At 43.2% G+C, this 17,622-nt stretch overlaps 1 protein-coding gene across 1 annotated transcript in view; it reads left to right on the top strand.

The window, feature by feature from the left end:
- The window catches only part of ELL3 (elongation factor for RNA polymerase II 3), a 434,242-nt gene that overhangs the window by 376,947 nt on the left and 39,673 nt on the right, over positions 1-17,622 (top strand). The window contains exon 9 of the mRNA XM_044077709.1: positions 14,122-14,167. Within this exon, the coding sequence (XP_043933644.1) occupies positions 14,122-14,167 (46 nt within the window). The remainder of the gene's footprint in view (positions 1-14,121; positions 14,168-17,622) is intronic.

Genomic DNA, 17,622 nt, shown 5'->3' on the forward strand with positions numbered 1-17,622 from the left:
CGAGTAGGGCCACTGGAGTTATCCCTGGGGTGAATATTCTGATGTTCTTCATGTTTTACTATTGTACTCATCACACTTGGGTTATCTGCCTGCAAGTAGCCCTCCGTCGGCCCGAATACCAGAGTCTTGGGATTTCTGCGTCGGATGGTGTCGCCTCATCCATAATGTCAGGACATCAGGGGTATAAAACATCGTGCCAACGCCATTACATCAGCTTTTCTTGCCATGCGGTAGCCTGAAGCAGAAGCAGTTTGCACGTGCCAGTCGGCAGCTACCTGAAATTTTCATTTTTTGAGTTTGAAACCTTAAGTCTTCTGAAGCTAAGTACCTGTTGGGGATCCTTTTTTCTTGCTCTAACCGATGTCAGAAAAAGTTAACAATTGTCTTGCCTGTGGAAAGCAAATACCTTAAAGAGATTTTCACTCTTACTGCTTCACCTGTTTAGGCCCAGACCACGATGTCCCTCGCTGTCGGTTTTGTGCCTTATTCAGCGCCTGAACTATTCGTCATCGGGCTATTTTTGTCTGTAAATTCTTTCACTCTTATTCTCCGTATTTTGAAATGGCGTCGGTAAGCCATCTAACTACCAACCTTCAGGAAAAACACAAAGATAAAGACAGAGACAGACCGCATAGGTCCAAAACTGCTGATGACACTTCTGTTAAGCTAGTCGCCAGTCCGCCGGTATCAGTGAGGCACTTTCGCAGCCCCTGTTACATGCTTCTACAGATTTGCAGGCCTCTACTGAGACCCATTCAGAGTCCAGTATGCTGCGAGGTGCTTCTTCGACTATGGAACCTGCGGTTGTCTCTACCTTGGATGGGTCCAGAGCCGCTGTGCAGGCACTGGCATCTGAGGGTGTATTCAGTCCTTCCGATGTTCGTATTAAACAGACTACTTTGTTTCAGACTAAAACTACTGAATTTCTCAGGCCCAGAGTTTGCACTACACCTAGGAAACAAATGACCAAAGCGCATTCTCAAGCTCCCATGCCACAGAAACAAATGCTTAGAATGGCTGAAGGCCTTATTACTTTAATTATGGGAAGCCAGCCTTCCCCCTCTAAAAGACAAAGAATTGATTTTCCTTCTGATTCTTCAGATCATGAGTCCGATGTCTCTGACCCCCCTGATCAGGGCATACCCTTATCTACCTATGAGGACTCTGATGCAGAGGATTCCATTCCCTCTGCCTCCTCTCCAGAGGATTTTTCTTTCGGTGAAACCCTGCATACCCTCAGAGAACATTTCTGCTGGGAGTGCCAGGACCACCCACAGTCCAAAAAGAGACTCAGGGAATTTTTATACTTGCCGCAGCACAGGCCTCTAGCTATCCCTCCTGTTCTGGAAATTGTAGATGATGTCTTCATGGAATCCAGTCTTACCCCTGATACTTTGCCACCAGCTCCTAGAAAACCTGACAGGTATTACAGAGTACCTGACTCACAAATTTCTATTTAAGAATCCTACTGCATATCCAGAGACCATTTCCCAGGGACCAAAAAGCATTAAGGCTTCTACAGCCCAAAACCCTACCCCTTCGGACAGGGATTCTAGGGCTCTAGACAAATGGGGTAAGAAGGTATATACCTCTGCAACTCTTGCCATCAGGGCTTTAAATTGCCAGTTTCACATGTTGATGTACCAGCAGCATATTATTGATCTAATTAAACAAAAAATGCTGTTGATTCCTGATTTTGCAGAAAATAAAGATTTACAAGAGTTAATGCATTCTGCAAACCAAGTTGGAAAACATACTTTGCATTGTGGTTTTGATGCCTTAGAAGCATCTTGCAGGGCTGCTGTCACTGGGTCTGTTCTGAGAAGGCATGCATAGCTGAAGGACAGATCTTGCCAGACCATGTCAAGGCAAAATAACTTGATGCTCCATTAGACCAAAAATATTTGCTTGGCTCTAAAGCAGACGATGTTCTTAAAAAGATGGAAGAAAAAGCTAAATCCATGCAAACTGTTAAAGATTTCCTACAGGTACAGCCACCTAGATTCAGTAGGCATTGGCCTTCAAAAAACTGGTCCTTTCCAGTCCCTTCCAGACCTTCTCAGCCCAAACCCAGAGGCAACATACCACAAAGACTCTGTAGTCTGTAGTCAGGGTATGCACAGATCTAAACAATGGAGGGGTATAAAACATGCAACCGATGCCATTACATTAGTTTTTCTTGCCCCAGATGTCAGGAGCCCCCAAAATAGGAAGCAATCAAATGGTGTGGAATACCTCCAGTAAAAAGTAAATTCCATAAGTAATTTCCATAGGATATGGCCAAAAAGAGGATAGGTAGAAAGTATAGAAAGACAGAGGGCTGGAAGGAGGGTAACCAGGACTGCAACAGTGAATACACTCAGACATCTACATTTATGGTAAGTGTACACAACTGTACTATGTTCTTCGTGTTTCACTGCAACAGTGAATACACTCAGACATCTACATTTATGGTAAGTGTACACAACTGTACTATGTTCTTCGTGTTTCACTGTTGCAATCATCATAGTTGGGTTGATTCCCAAAGCTGAGGAAGGGTGGATTTGGAAAAGATAGGTAAGTGGTAATGCTTGGTGAAGGTGTGTACAGAACTCCAGGTTACAGCTTCCAGGATGGGTTAGTCCTGAGGAAAACACTGTCCACATGGAGGGTGAGAGAAGAGGGGTGGCTCAGTGTTGTAATGAGCTGAGATGGCAGAGGCATGAATCTTAATTGATGAGAAGTAGAGGCCTTTGTGGAGCAGTCCTGCTAGGTAATCTAGGATTTGAGGCAAGGAGGGCACGGCTGTGTCCTCCCTTGAGACTGGCTACAAGAACAGTATCTATTCCACTTTTCTGAATAGGATTTCCTAGTACTGGACCTCCTGGCCTCAAGAATAACATCCAGCACCTGCTTGCTGAGGGTTGCTGTTGATGATGGTGATGCTGCTCACATGGCAGGCAAATGCATTAAAGGCAAATGGAGCCTAAGACAAATGCACCTGCATACCAATCAGAAAGAAATGTTAGCTGTACAGAATGCACTGACAGCCTTCAAATACCTTATCCTTCCAGGAGAACTCTTGATAAAGTCAGACAACACCACAGTTATGTGGTACATCAACAAGCAGAGGGGAACTCATTCCTACCAACTCTGCAGGTTAGCCATGGCACTGTGGAACACAGCCTTGAGCAGTCAAGTGCACCTGCAAGCTCAATTCCTGCCAGACAAAGAAAATTCACTGGCAGACGATTTAAGCAGAAATCTAATGGACCCACATGAGTGGAAACTGTAACCAAACATATTCAAACTTCTAATCCACAGGTGGGGAACACCTGAGGTGGGCCTGTTTGCTCCCCCCCCAAAACCACCATGCTCCCCCCCAAAACCACCAATTGAGCAAATTTTGGATCAGAATTCCCCACAGCCAAGCATAGAAAGTGGATGCCCTTTCATTTACATGGGAAAACCTCTCAATCTGTGCCTTCCCTCCTGCCCCTTCTCCCAAAAGTGCTACTCAAGATCAAACAGGACAGGCCAAGAACAATCTTGATTGCACCAGACTGGCCACGCCAGCACTGGTACCCACTTTTGCGCAGTCTAACAGCAGTGCCACCCTGGGACCTGCATCAGACCCCCTCTCTGCTGTCCCAGCAGGAGGGCCAGATTTTGCATCCTTAGCTGCAAACCCTGAGCCTAGCAGCTTGGCTGATTCCTTGAATACATCACCATCAACCCTCAGCAAACAGATGCTGGATGTCAGCCTTGAGGCCAGGAGGCCTAGTACTAGGAAATCCTATTCAGAAAAGATACTGCTCTTGGTGCCAGGGTAAGGACACAACTGTGCCTACCTTACCTCAAATCCTAGATTACCTAGCAGAGCTACTCCACAAAGGCCTATCCTTCTCTTCAATTAAGATTCATGCCTCTGCCATCTCAGATCATTACAATACTGAGCCACACCTCTTTTCTCACCATCTGGTCAAACAGTTCCTGAGAGGAGCTAACAATTTAAGACCCCGGGGGAGAGCTCCCACTACTGCCTGGGACCTTGACTTTGTACTAGAAAAGCTTGTGCGTCCCCCTTTTGTGCCTGCTGCTACACCAGAGTTAAAATTCCTCTCTTGGAAAACAGCCTTACTTCTAGCCATTACTTCAGCAAGAAATGTGCCTGAGATGCAGACCCTTATGGCTGTGGAACCCTTCATTATCTTCCATGCGGACAGGGTTTCCCTCAGGACTAATCCATCATTTGTGCACAAGGTGGTATCCAGCGTGGCTTTAAACCAATCCGTCCATTTACCCACCTTTTTCCCTAATCCTCAGAATAAAGGGGAAAGAATCCTGCACTCCTTGGATGTGCAGAGACAGCTTAGGTTCTACCTTGACAGGACTAAACCTTTCAGAAAATCTGACCAGCTGCTGGTCAGCTTTGCTACAGGGGCAGAGGGCAAGGCCATTTCAAAACAAACCATCTCCAAATGGATAGCACACTGCATCCATTTCTGCTACAAACACCATGGAAAACCTACCCTGCAGGGGATCAGAACCCGTTCCACTAGGGCTACCTCAACCTCTACAGCATTTCTCAGGGCAGTCCCTACCAGGGACATCCTGGAAGCTGCAACCTGGATTTCTGTACACACCTTCACCAAGCATTACCACTTACCTATCTTTTCTAAATCAAGAGCTGGATTTGCTGCATCCGTCTTACAAGGCCTGCTAGCCAGCCCTAATACTTCTTGACTGCCTCCACCCTTCCTCAGCTTTGAGAATCAACCCAAGTGTGATGACTGCAACAGTGAAACACGAAGAACATAGTACAGTTGTGTACACTTACCATAAATGTAGATGTTCGAGTGTATTCACTGTTGCAGTCCTGGTTACCCTCCCTCTAGCCCCTGACTTATCTGTACTTTCTACCGATCCTCTTTTTTGACCATATCTTACGGCATTGGTATTTACTTTTTACTGGAGGTGTTCCACACCATGTAATTGCTTCCTATTTTGGGGGCTCCTGACATCTGAGGCAAGAAAAACTGATGTAATGGCATCAGCTGCATGTTTTGTACCCCTGACAACCTGACGTCATGGAAGAGGCGACAGCATCTGATGCAGAAATCCCAAGACACTGGTATTCGGGATGACTGAGGGGTACCTGCAGGCAGATAACCCCCAAGGGTGATGACTAACAGTGAATAAACTCTAACATCTACATTTATGGTAAGTGTACACAACTGTACTTTGTTACTTTGCCTCAGGATGCCCAAGTTCACCAGGTTAATAGGAGAAAGCACAGGGAACTGACCTTTAGACATGCCTGGAGGGGTGGGCATTGATAATAAGTACTGGATCTGTTTCCTTGTAGAACGTTTAGTGCTGGTAGCACTTTTGTGTGCTACAGTAATTGCTATAAGAAGTCTGGTAAAGTGCTAGACTAATAAGCTAGTATAAGTGCAGGAGAGGAGAGAACTAATAGATGTAAAGGACAAATTGAAGAGCAGACTTTGGCACTGCTCAGGAGCTTGCAATCAGTCCTGGATAGAGCAAGTCTGTATCTGGACTAGACTAGTTACAGGAAAGGTGGGAAACAAGCACAAACGTGGGCTTTTAAACCAGAAAGTTGAGAGAGATGGAAAAACTGCCCAAAACGGCCAATAAACTACAATTTCTGGGCCAGAAACCACTCCTCTTGTAGGTAGGCTACCTAGTGCTTACCACTTCCACTGATAAGCTAGAAGGCTTCCCTCCAACACAGAAAGGCCTGGGAGGCTCAGAAGCATACAAACAGTCCTAAATACAGCAAGTCTGTATCTGGACTAGACTAGTTACAAGAAAGGGGGGAAACAAGTGCAAATGTGAGCTTTTAAATCAGAAAGTTGAGAGAGATGGAAAAACTGCCCAAACAGCCAACAACTACAATTCCTGGGCCAGAAACCACTCCTCTTGTGGTAGATAAGCTACCTAGTGCTTACCACTCCCACTGATAAGCTAAAAGGCTTCCCTCCAACACAGAAAGGCATGGGGGGCTCAGGAGCTTACAAACAGTCCTGGATACAGCAAATCTGTATCTGGACTAGACTAGTTACAGTAAAGGCAGGAAACAAACTTAGAATTTATTTATTTTTTTTAATAAAGTGGAAAAGGAGAAAGCAGGAACAGAAGATAATTTGAGGTTAAGAACCTAAGTGGGTTGGCCTTCTCAAATGTTCTCTCTGTATTAGGTAGAATGAGCTAATGACACTAGAGTGGGAGGAGTGTCCCAGATCAAATTTACAGTATGGGCGGGCAACAGCAAAGCCGCCAAGTATAAGAATAAGGCACCAATAGGGAGAGCAGGTGGGAAACATGTTACAGCTGCTAGCTGTAGCCACTAAATGAAAGTTTTAAACAGATAAAGGAGCAAGGAGACTCTGAAGAATGCTTTTAACTGCAAACAAATCAGTTATATGATACCTGACTAGAACACAGGAACCTCATAAAAAAGCACAAAAGCACAGATAGAGCACTCACAAACAGAAAATACAACTCTCGGTATGAAAAGCAGTTTATAGTTAAGTAATTCAGTAAAAATGCAATTAGAGTAGTGAAAGTATCTAGCAATGAAAAATACAGTTAAGACAGTATAAAACAGTACATAAATGCAGTGAAACAGTAAAAAAAACTTTATAACAGTGCAAAATGTAGTAGATTAGCTGTATAGCATGAGTTAAAGAAGTGCAATTCAATGAAATAAGTATAAAAAATAACGTATTCTGCCCTTGTAATCTTAAGGAATTTTTGCTTAGTCCCAGTGATAATTCACCAATTCCACAGCCTGGTAAATACAAGCACAGCCCCTTACAGACACACGGTTTATATACCAGAAAGGATGGAAGAATCTGGAAGCTCAAATTACTACTCAATCCTACTAGCCCATGCTGTTACACCAATTGCTTGTGCTAGGGAAGGTCAGGAAACCCTTTTACTCTTAATAATAATGAAGACAACACACTATCAGCAGAAAATGGCTGCCAGAGGAACACAGGAAACTCAACAAACAAAGCTACCATGTCTGGACAACAGCAGGCCTCTGTCAAGATTACCTGAGTAGAACACTGAAATCTCAATAAATGCACAGAAAGAGCACTCACAAACAGAAAAAACAATTTAGTAATTCAGTAAAAATGCAGTTAAAGTAATGCACACTATTACAGCTGCTAGCTGTAGCCACTAAATGTAAGTTTTAAACAGATAAAGGAGCTATTTGCTGCTCCATCAGTTGCCTGAGCTGCTAACTAAACCCAGATCATCTGGGACGTAGTCATGGTTTTATCCCTCTATGCCATAAGAGCATCTGATTTGTTATTCTTTTAATATTTAAATTTTCATAGTATTTTTGGTTGAAGCCATTTCAGGATGTTCATTGTGTTTCACTGTTGCAGTCATTATTCTTGGGTTATCCTGTTGGCAGGCTATCCGCAGTTGGCCTGAATTCCAAAGTCCTGGTCCGGCGTCAGTTGCTGTCACTTCTCACTTGATGTCAGTGCGCCAGGGGTATAAAAGATGCTGCCGACGCCATTTTCTTCAGTCTTTCTTGCCGTGCAGTGCCCGAAGCAAAAGCAGTTCGCAAGTGCCGGTCGGCCGACTCCTGAGATTTTCAAATCCGAATTTCAGAACCGAAGTCTTCTTTAAAGCTACGTACCCCACTGGGAAAACTTTTTTCTTGCTCCAGACCGATGTCAGAAAAAGTTAATAATTGTATTTCTTGTGGGAAGCAAATACCTCATAAGGATTTTCACTCTTACTGTATTCCTTGCCTAGGCCCCGACCACAATGTTGCTAGCTGTCGGTTTTGTGCTAGATTTAACCAACGCACTATTAAGCGTCAGTTCTATTTTGCATTCCATTATTTTGGCCGAAGGTTTAATTACATAATGCCGTCAGAACAGCCGACGGCCAGAGTATACAAAAAACGCAAGGACAAGGATAGGCATCCAAGGTCCAAAACCAATGACGAAGCCTCCGCTAGGCCAGTCACCGGTTCACTGGCTCTCAGTGAGGCACTTTCGCAGCCCCTGGCGCACACTACCTCAGAGCCACAGGCCACTTCCAACTCCCATGTGGAGACGACTGGGCCTCTGGATACTCAAGGTATTGGACACTCAGAAATCATTCCCTCAGATGTGTCCGGAGCCGTTGAGCAGGCATCAGCTTCTGAGGGTGTCTTCAGACCTACACAGTTATATATTAAACCATCTGCAGCTTCAAAGACAAAGACTAAAGCAGCTCTAAAGACAAAGAAACAAGTACAGCGTTCTCCTACTCGGACTACAATGCCTAAAAAACAGATGCTTAAAATGGCCGATGACCTAATTACTTTGATCAGGGGTTCCCATTCCCCTCCTGATAAGAGGCCTAGGCAAGAGACAGAATATGATTCCTCTGATCAGGTTTCTATTTCCTCTGATTCTTCTTCTGAACAGGATTATTCCATTCCTCCTTATGAGGATTCTGATGCTGAAGAATCCATTCCTTCAGCCTCTCCTCCTGAGGATTATTCTTTTGGGGAAACTCTGCATACCATGAGGGAGCATTTCCACTGGGAAAGCCAAGATTTCTCAGAATCTAAGAAAAGACTCAGAGACTTTCTGCTATTACCTCAGCACAGGCCCCTTGCTATTCCACGTGTTCTAGACATTGTAGATGACGTATTTTCAGAGTCCGGTCTGTCCCCAGTCTCTTTACCTCCTGCACCTGCTAAGCCTGACAGATACTACAGGGTCCCAGATTCTCATAAATTCCTATATAAGAACCCCGCTGCTGACCCAGAAACAATATCTCAGGGTCCCAAAGGGGTCAAAGCTTCCACTGCCAAAAACCCTGTCCCCCCTGATAGGGATTCTAGTGCACTGGACAGATGGGGGGAAAAGTATACACTTCTGCTACCTTGGCTGTAAGGGCTTTAAATTGTCAGTTTCATATGCTTAAATGTCAGCAATACTTAATGTCACTGCTTAAACAGAAAATGCTGACAAATTCTGAATGTTCAGAGAACAAGGAATTGCAGGATTTATTGCATGCAACTGAACAAGTGGGAAAGCATACTTTGCAATGTGGTTATGATTCACTGGAGGCCTCTTGCAGGGCCACAGTTACAGGTTCTGTTATTAGAAGGCATGCTTGGTTAAAGGAACAGAATCTACCTGATCATGTTAAAGCAAAATTATTAGATGCCCCATTACAACATGATACCTTGTTTGGTGCTAAAGCAGAAGAGGTCTTGAAGAAAAAGGTGGATAAAGCGAAATCCATGCAGACGGTTAAGGATTTTTTACAGGTACAGCCACCCAGATTTAGCAGGAACTGGCCTTCCAAAAATTGGTCCTTTCCAGTGTCAAGACAGGCCACAAAGAGGCAGATACAGATGTCCCAGAGGCAGATCTCAGCCCAAAGGCTCATACAGGCCTAAACAATGGGGTGCTCCTACCTCCAAAAGTGGAGAAGACAAATCACAACCTTACAGAAAACAGTCCCAATGACTTTCTTCTGCCAGATCCAAGCACGTTTCTTTTAACAGCCCCCTTTAGGGGGAAAACTAGCACTTTTTTCACAAAATTGGCAAAAGAATACCCAAGACAGATGGGTCTTGAATATAGTGTCCCAGGGCTACAGGTTCCATTTTCACACCCTGCCAAGGGCAAAAGGTATGCCAGACCTGCCACACAATCAATGGGCAGAGGCACAAAAACAAATTACATCCCTCATGGACATGGGGGCCATTCAACAAGTACCACAACAACAGCAGGGGCAAGGTTTTTACTCAAGACTTTTCTTGGTGCCCAGAAAGGACAAAGCCTGGAGGCCAATACTGGATCTGTCTATACTAAACACGTTTCTGGAGGTTCCAAAATTCAAGATGTTGACTCTACAGCAGCTACTGCCCATGCTGGGCAAGAAGGCTTGGCTCGTAACTTGGGACCTAAAAGAGGCATACCTGCATGTCCCAATCAGGCAATCTTGAAGAGGATACCTCAGATTCATAGCTGGCTCAATGCACTACCAATTCTCTGCACTGCCCTTTGGCTTATCTACTGCGCCCAGGGTCTTCACAAAATGCCTGGCACCAGTAATTGCATTTTGCAGACAAAGAGGAATTCAAATATATCCCTACTTGGACAACTGCCTTATTCAAGCAGAGAACAAAGACATTCTTCTAAAGCATCTGGCGTTTGTAAAAAGATTACTAATTTGCCTAGGGTACACAGTAAACGAAAATAAATCAAAACTAGTACCCTCTCAAGAGATAATATTCCTGGGTGCAAGCTTAAATACAACTGCCCAGATGGCTTATCTCATGCCAGACAAACAAAGGCAACTGACTTCTTACTTCAAAAAAATTTGGCAACAAAGACCCAGTTATCTGCAAGGAAAATCCTGCAGGCCTTGGGCTTCATGGCATCCTACATTCTACTAATTCCATATGCCAGACTGCGTATGAGGAAACTACAATGGTATCTAAAAAGTGTTTGGACTCAGCATTGCCACAGCCTGGAGACAGTTATTACCCTTATTCCCTGCCTGCAAGAGGAGTTTCGATGGTGGACACAGGCCTGTCACCACAACAAGGGTCTGCCATTCACTTTACCCACAGCCAGCCAGACAGACACTGACCACGTATGCATCAGACTATGCCTGGGGGGCACATATGGCAGGAAAATGTATTCAGGGTACGCGGTCTGCAAGCCAGATGCATCTTCATATCAATCAAAAAGAGATGCTAGCTGTTCAGGAATGCCCTGACAGCTTTCAAGGACCTACTTCACACAGGACAGCTACTGATAAAGACGGACAATACTATGGTCTTGTGGTACATAAACAAGCAGGGAGGCAGACATTCCTACCCCCTCTGCAGACAAGCAATGACCTTGTGGGACACAGCATTAATTTACCAAGTTCACCTGCAAGCACAATTCCTGCAAGAAAAAACAAGTACTCTGGCAGATGAATTAAGCAGAAACCTCATGGATCCCCACGAGTGGAAACTGGATCCACAAGTCTTCAGCATGATAACAAGGAAACGGGGATGCCTAGACATAGAACTATTTGCCTCCACTCACAACTGCCAATTACAGTGATTTTGCACAAGGATTTATCACAAACAAGCATGGAGAGTGGATGCCCTATCCTTCAGCTGGAAAAACCTAACAGTATACGCCTTTCCTCCACTGCCTGTCCTTCCCAAGGTACTCCTAAAGGTCAGACAAGAGAAGCCAAAAATGATACTGATTGCACCAGACTGGCCATGCCAGCACTGGTACTCAATCCTAAAGAGCTTGTCTCAAGGCCCAGTATGGATATTGCCTCAAACATCCCACTTGCTGACCCAACAAAACAATCAGATCCTGCACAGTCAACTCAGGACCTTAAATCTGGCAGCATGGCGGATAATGTAGCCATTCAGAACACTCCTCTTTCAACAGCTGTTATGGAGGTTATCTTGGAGGCCAGGAGGCCCAGTACCAGAAAACCTTATGCAGAAAAACTGAAGAGATTCTGTGCTTGGAACCAGGAACAAGGCATTGACACATACATACCAAATATTCCTCAGATTTTACAATACCTAACTGAGATGCTGGACAAAGGCCTTTCCTTTTCTTCAATTAAGATTCATGCCTCTGCCATTTCAGCCCATTACAATACGGAACCTCCTATCTTTTCTCATCCTTTAATAAGGCAGTACCTCAGAGGGGCCAAAAATATAAGACCTCCAAGGAGAGCACCAATACCTGCATGGGACCTCAATTATGTCTTGGAAAAACTCACACTGCCTCCCTTTGAGCCAGCCTCAACAGCTGATATAAAATTCTTATCCTGGAAAACAGCTGTGCTACTGGCAATAACCTCTGCAAGACAAGTCTTGGAGTTACAAACACTCATGGCAGTGGAACCTTTTATCATATTTCATCCAGACAGGGTTTCTCTGAGGACAAACCCAACATTTATGCCTAAGGTAGTGTCCAGTGTTGCCCTCAACCAAACCATTCACTTGCTTACCTTTTACCCAAACCCACAGAACAAGGGTGAGGAAATTCTGCACTCTTTGGACATACACAGGCAGCTATGTTTTTACTTGGACAGAACTAAAGCTTTCAGAAAGACTGAGCAACTTTTAGTGTCATATACTGCAGGATCACAAGGAAAGGCTATCTCAAAACAGACTATTTCTAAATAGATAGGTCATTGCATCCGTTTCTGCTACTCTCAGCATGGCAAATCAGTGCCTAAGGGTATTAGGCCTCATTCTACCAGAGCAACAGCCATTTCAGCAGCCTTCCTCAGAGGAGTTCCAACCAAAGACATCTTAGAGGCTGCAACTTGGAGTTCAGTGCACACTTTTACAAGGCACTACCACTTACCTCTTTATTCTAAATCCAGAGCAGACTTTGCCACTGCAGTGCTGCAGGGCCTCATAGCCTCTCCTAACCCTGTTTAGCTCAGCCACCCATACTCGGCTTTGGGATTCAACCCAAGAGTAATGGCTGCAACAGTGAAACACAATGAACATAGTACAGTTGTGTACCTACCATAAATGTAGTTGTTCGCGTGTATTCACTGTTGCAGTCCAGGTTATCCTCCCTCCGTCCCCCTTTATTTTGCTGGGGGTTCATCTGTACTTCTCTATTCTATACAACCTATGTGGTGTATTTGCTTGTAGATGAAGGAAATGTTTCTTTACTGCATGTATGTTTACTGGCATATTATATTTAGCCTACCCTTTTTGGGGCCACCTGACATCTGGGGCAAGAAAAACTGAAGAAAATGGCGTCGGCTGCATCTTTTATACCCCTGGCACACTGACGTCAGGGAAGAGACGACAGCAACCGACGCCGAACCAGGACTTTGGAATTCAGGTCGACTGCTGGTAGCCTGCCAGCAGGATAACCCAAGAGTAATGACTGCAACAGTGAATACACTCGAACATCTACATTTATGGTAGGTACACAACTATACTTTTTTGAATTTGGTGCATATGTTTCAGGTGTTTCTTTCATCTGTGGTATCACATAATAAAACCCTTTTCTGCATGTTCTACTCTAAGGCAACAAACACTGCTCTGACACATTTTTACTGTAGTAGAATAATCAATTTAATCACTAGATACTGGGTTAGTCTTCTTTTTCTAGTGTACAAGTAAATACCGCTTTGCAGCAAAAGCAGAACTTTTTCCATTCTGCATTACAAGTGACTGAAATGTGGTAAGTTAGATTAAGTTGATAAACCACATGTTTGCAGCCCTCCTTATTTACAATACATTGTAGTGACCTGTGACATAGCCTGCTTTTGCAACAGTATTTTAACTGATTTTGAATATGGTAGTATACTGTGTTCAGTTACTGCAGGGCACATTTCCTTTTACCATACCTCTAGCAGCCTCACATTAGATTATATTAGTAAAGGAGGCTTGGAGTGGCAAAATCCCTCACATGCACAGTTTCCAAATTCCACTTTTTTCTGGCCTGCAGAATTTGAAAAGCTGTTCACTCTATTATGGGAACTTATTGCTCCATGTCAATGTTATTGAACCCCTACAAGTTATTGCTGTTTCTAAGTACACCTCTTGATATCTATGTATTTTCTAATGTTACTTCTCACTTATAGTTGTATTTTTTGTGGATGTTCTAGACTATAGATGTTTTATCGATATGGCTTCACTAAATTTGGCTTTGCCAACTTGAACATCTCTTTACTTTATCAGCATTAATTAATTACTTCAGTGTAACGTGTTTATGTAGAAAGCCAACAATATATGGATTTTGAAATTGTAGTATACACAGCAAACATGTAAACTAGTGGTGTGTTACTGTAGTCATACATATACTTTTAAGTGTGCATGTGTGTGCTAATGTAAGTGTGTGCATACATGTGCTTGCTCACAGCTCCTTCCGGATAGTTTTAGCTCATCATTTTTTAAACACTTGACTGTGAATTTGCCTTTAAATATGAAAAAAAAAGAACTGATAATGTCTGAACAAGAACAGAGAACGTACACAGAGCACACAGAGTTGTTTGAATAATGATGCATGGTTCAGCCTTGAATAGTAGCCAGTTATCTCTCTGAGTGTACTTACCCTACTTAGGTACATTTGTTTTTATCTGCAGATCCACCCAGTAAAGCAAAGACAACAGAAAAACCGGACTATTTGCTGTAAGTATGATGGTGATCTGCTGGAACTTTGGGGAAACTTATGCAATAACTTGGTCACCTTAAGGAATGTTGTTAAATATATGGCTTTGGTACAGTAGGATTTGAAGAGCTGCTAACTGTGTCACAACTTGCTGTTTAAGCACAACTGAACTACTGCTGTGAGTTCCTTATTACAGGGTTTGTCTGCATAAAGTTGATATATCTGACATGAGTGCTTTTACCTGGGTTCATTTCATATAACTACATGGTAAAGTAGTGCAAGAAAGTATTTACTCTTATCCAGTATAACGCGCACAACTCATAATCTTGTTGAATTAATCCCTGGTTTTGCCCTTGACAATTTATCTTGCTATTCTGGAGCTGCCTCTAAGAGGTGAAGCAGAAACAAAGTGGTGAGGCCAGACACTGAGTTGTGTAGTCAGAAAGGGGATAGTGCTTTTTATGTATAATTTTTCTCCTCGTACCTGCCAACCATCAACTCTCTTTATATTTTGTGGCTGTCATCCAGGCAGTTGTCAGAAGGTTAAAGAGTTATGCTTCTTTTTCTCGACTCCCCATCCCATGGCTCGTATATGTGTACCTCTGAAGTGGGATTCACACTCAAAGACAAAAGCAGCTACATTGTACACACTGCCTGGCAGATCTCAGCCTACATCCTGGCCCTACATGCTGCTGCACTGCTCCCTAGCTTCCAGATGGGGTCAGTACAACAGTAGATTGTGCCACCAGCCCCCTCACCCCTTAAAATACTGGTCTGGCAGAGGCCATAATGGAGTGAGGGTGGGAAAGGGAATTCGAGCCTTTATGTTGAAAGGTGGAGTGGATCCAGCAGTTGTCATCATCACTGATGCTGCCACGCTGTTTAGGGCTTTTCTTATCCTCTGCCTTCAGTGTGTCAACTCTTGGCTGTAGGCAGGGTTCGGCAGTGAAAATTGGCTTACTGCAGTCATGCCCAGCTCAGGCCCTATGGTGACCATGTCTCCTCGGTCCTCCCGCACATACATCCCATCAATTATTCCAAGTCCTGGCCTCTAATAGAACTTGAAGCATGATCTGCCCATGCCAACATCAATACTTCCCCCACAAGCACATCCGGATGTACCAAACACATTGAACTTGATTGACCTGCACCATAGTCAGGGCTTTATTTATCCCTCTGTCCCACTAGATGGGTCCATGTACATTCTATATTAATGCAAGGAGATGACCAGAAAATTTTTCTTCTTTTGGCAGAGCTGTCATGGAAAATCTTTTTGTCTTGAGGCCATGGAAGCCTGTGCAGCCTGATTATTTATGAGTGTTTCACTTGATGAAAACAAACAAAGTGAAACATTTTATAATAGCACACCTCCCCTCAAGAGTGTAATGTTCATTAGAGTAGTTTTCCTTTGCCTCTTGTCACTCCTTTTGGTTAGGGACTGATTTTCTGTTCTGCCTACCTGGTACACTCGACTAATTGTTATCACAAGAACTGGGTGCTCTTTTCTTTGACTGGTGTCATTATCTTACAGACAGAGATTGTCTGTTATTTCAACTGACAAAATTAAGCTGCTTTCCTACTATAGTATTATGTTTGGCAGCACAGATACACGTTTCCTGCAACCAAAAACAGATGTATTGGGGGGACAGCAGTAGCAGAGAGCACAGAGGATTGTCTAGGTTTGTACCAGTAATGTGTATAGCTGTGCATGTTTTTAGTACATCCCACACTTGTATATGGAGATGAGTTCATGTCTTTTTTATTATGTATTTAGTGCTTTTGAAAAAAACAGGCAAATTATGAGAACTGGACTTCATTGTTGTAGCTGGACAGGAACTTGGGCACTAATTATTACCAAAGTATATTTTTGCATTGTTAGTGGTAGGTGCTTGTTATAGTCTGAAAGGTGAAGACTTTGACTTTCATTACTGCTGTATTATTTCTTGCATTACTTATAGCAGGCTTTTGTTGTAGTAGAAGAGGAAGGCACTTGGGAACTCAACTTTTGCAGTATGTTTTGTTTTACTAGTTGTAGGCTTGTGGTGTAGCTGGAGAGCTGGGGACTTGGGCACTTATAATCACCAATTTTACATTAGGTGTAGAAGTGGTTTGATACAATTGTGAGATGGGAAGTGAGGCTTTCTGTATCACCAGTTTTGTATTACTAGTAATAGGCTCCTTATTGCAGACTTAAAGCAGTAGCACAGGGATGTCAGGAGTCAGCAAAGAAAATTGAGCAGTCCAAGACTTACATTTTCACCAAGAGGGACAGACGATGGTAATAACGTCAGCAAAGCAGTGCACACATGAGTAGGCAGTTTCAGTTTTTGCAGGAAATATTTATAAAGAAAAAAATCAAAGCACATTTTTCATTACTCGAGACTGGAGTAACTCTAATTAGTAGGTAGCATAATGCATAACAGTCCAACAAGACATTGAGGTTTGGGTGGGTTTATCATCTGAGCTTTATGAATTTTCAAGTCAGAAATCGAGAATATTGTCTGATGACTGGTTTGATATGGAGGAGGTCCTTGTGTTTTCATAAATGACTTGCATGTTTTTTGAAATCTACTCATGGATAAGTATTTTAACAATGTCCCTAGTTACAGTAAGCATGAAAAACATTCTTCCCTTAATGCTGTATTTTAATTGGCATTATATGACAGATAAAATAGAAGTATTCTGCTGTTTTACTGTCTTTTCCCATATCTTTATTGCAACATGCCTCTTACCAGTAAATATGGACCTTGAAATATGGCCTAGCCTCTCAGCCTGATACACAGATATTCTGCAGTACATCTTTGAATGTGTACTATCCAATTGTTAGCTGAAGGATAAGGAAAGAAAGGGTGACTGGCTTGCAGCAGCAAGCAGTATATTATACAAAAAACACAGCACACCAGCCAGCTGAAATTTGTTGCTTACTTAGCCTTTTGCTGAGAATGTTATAGAGTAGAAAAAGTTAAGATCTTGCACAATATTTCTTTACTCTGAAATGGTAGCTGTTGACAAAAGCCAGTGTATGTTCAGATTCTGCAAACTGTTTGTCAGCACATCTGAGTGGTCAAGACAAAGTCATGTTAGTTTGCCAGGAAGATGGAATGTCTAGAGAAGAGATGCCAGCAAAATTTGTCGCGTTTTGTTTCTTCCCGAATACCACCATGATAGGCACTGTTCATTTGGTGTAGCAACTTTGGTTAGTAGTGTTTGAAAAATATGAAAGTTTGGAAATCAGAAGAGTTTTCTCACCCTTGGCCTGCTCATCTGATTGGAAACCATGCAACAAGTCCTGTGTTTTCTAGCATAACAGGCTGAATGCTGTTATGTTCAGGTGACAGCATGTATGAGTATCTTCTAACTTTTTAACCAGCCCTTTCAGCGCACCACAGGGTATACAGACTTAGAATGCGTAAAGTTAATCTGCTGCATGTGCCTCATAGCTTCCATTTTCCTGCCACACTAGGGCTTATCACAA

This window comes from Protopterus annectens, chromosome 7.part0, assembly GCF_019279795.1.
Source record: "Protopterus annectens isolate FY-2018-M chromosome 7.part0, PAN1.0, whole genome shotgun sequence".
Classification (NCBI taxonomy): Eukaryota; Metazoa; Chordata; order Ceratodontiformes; family Protopteridae; genus Protopterus; species Protopterus annectens.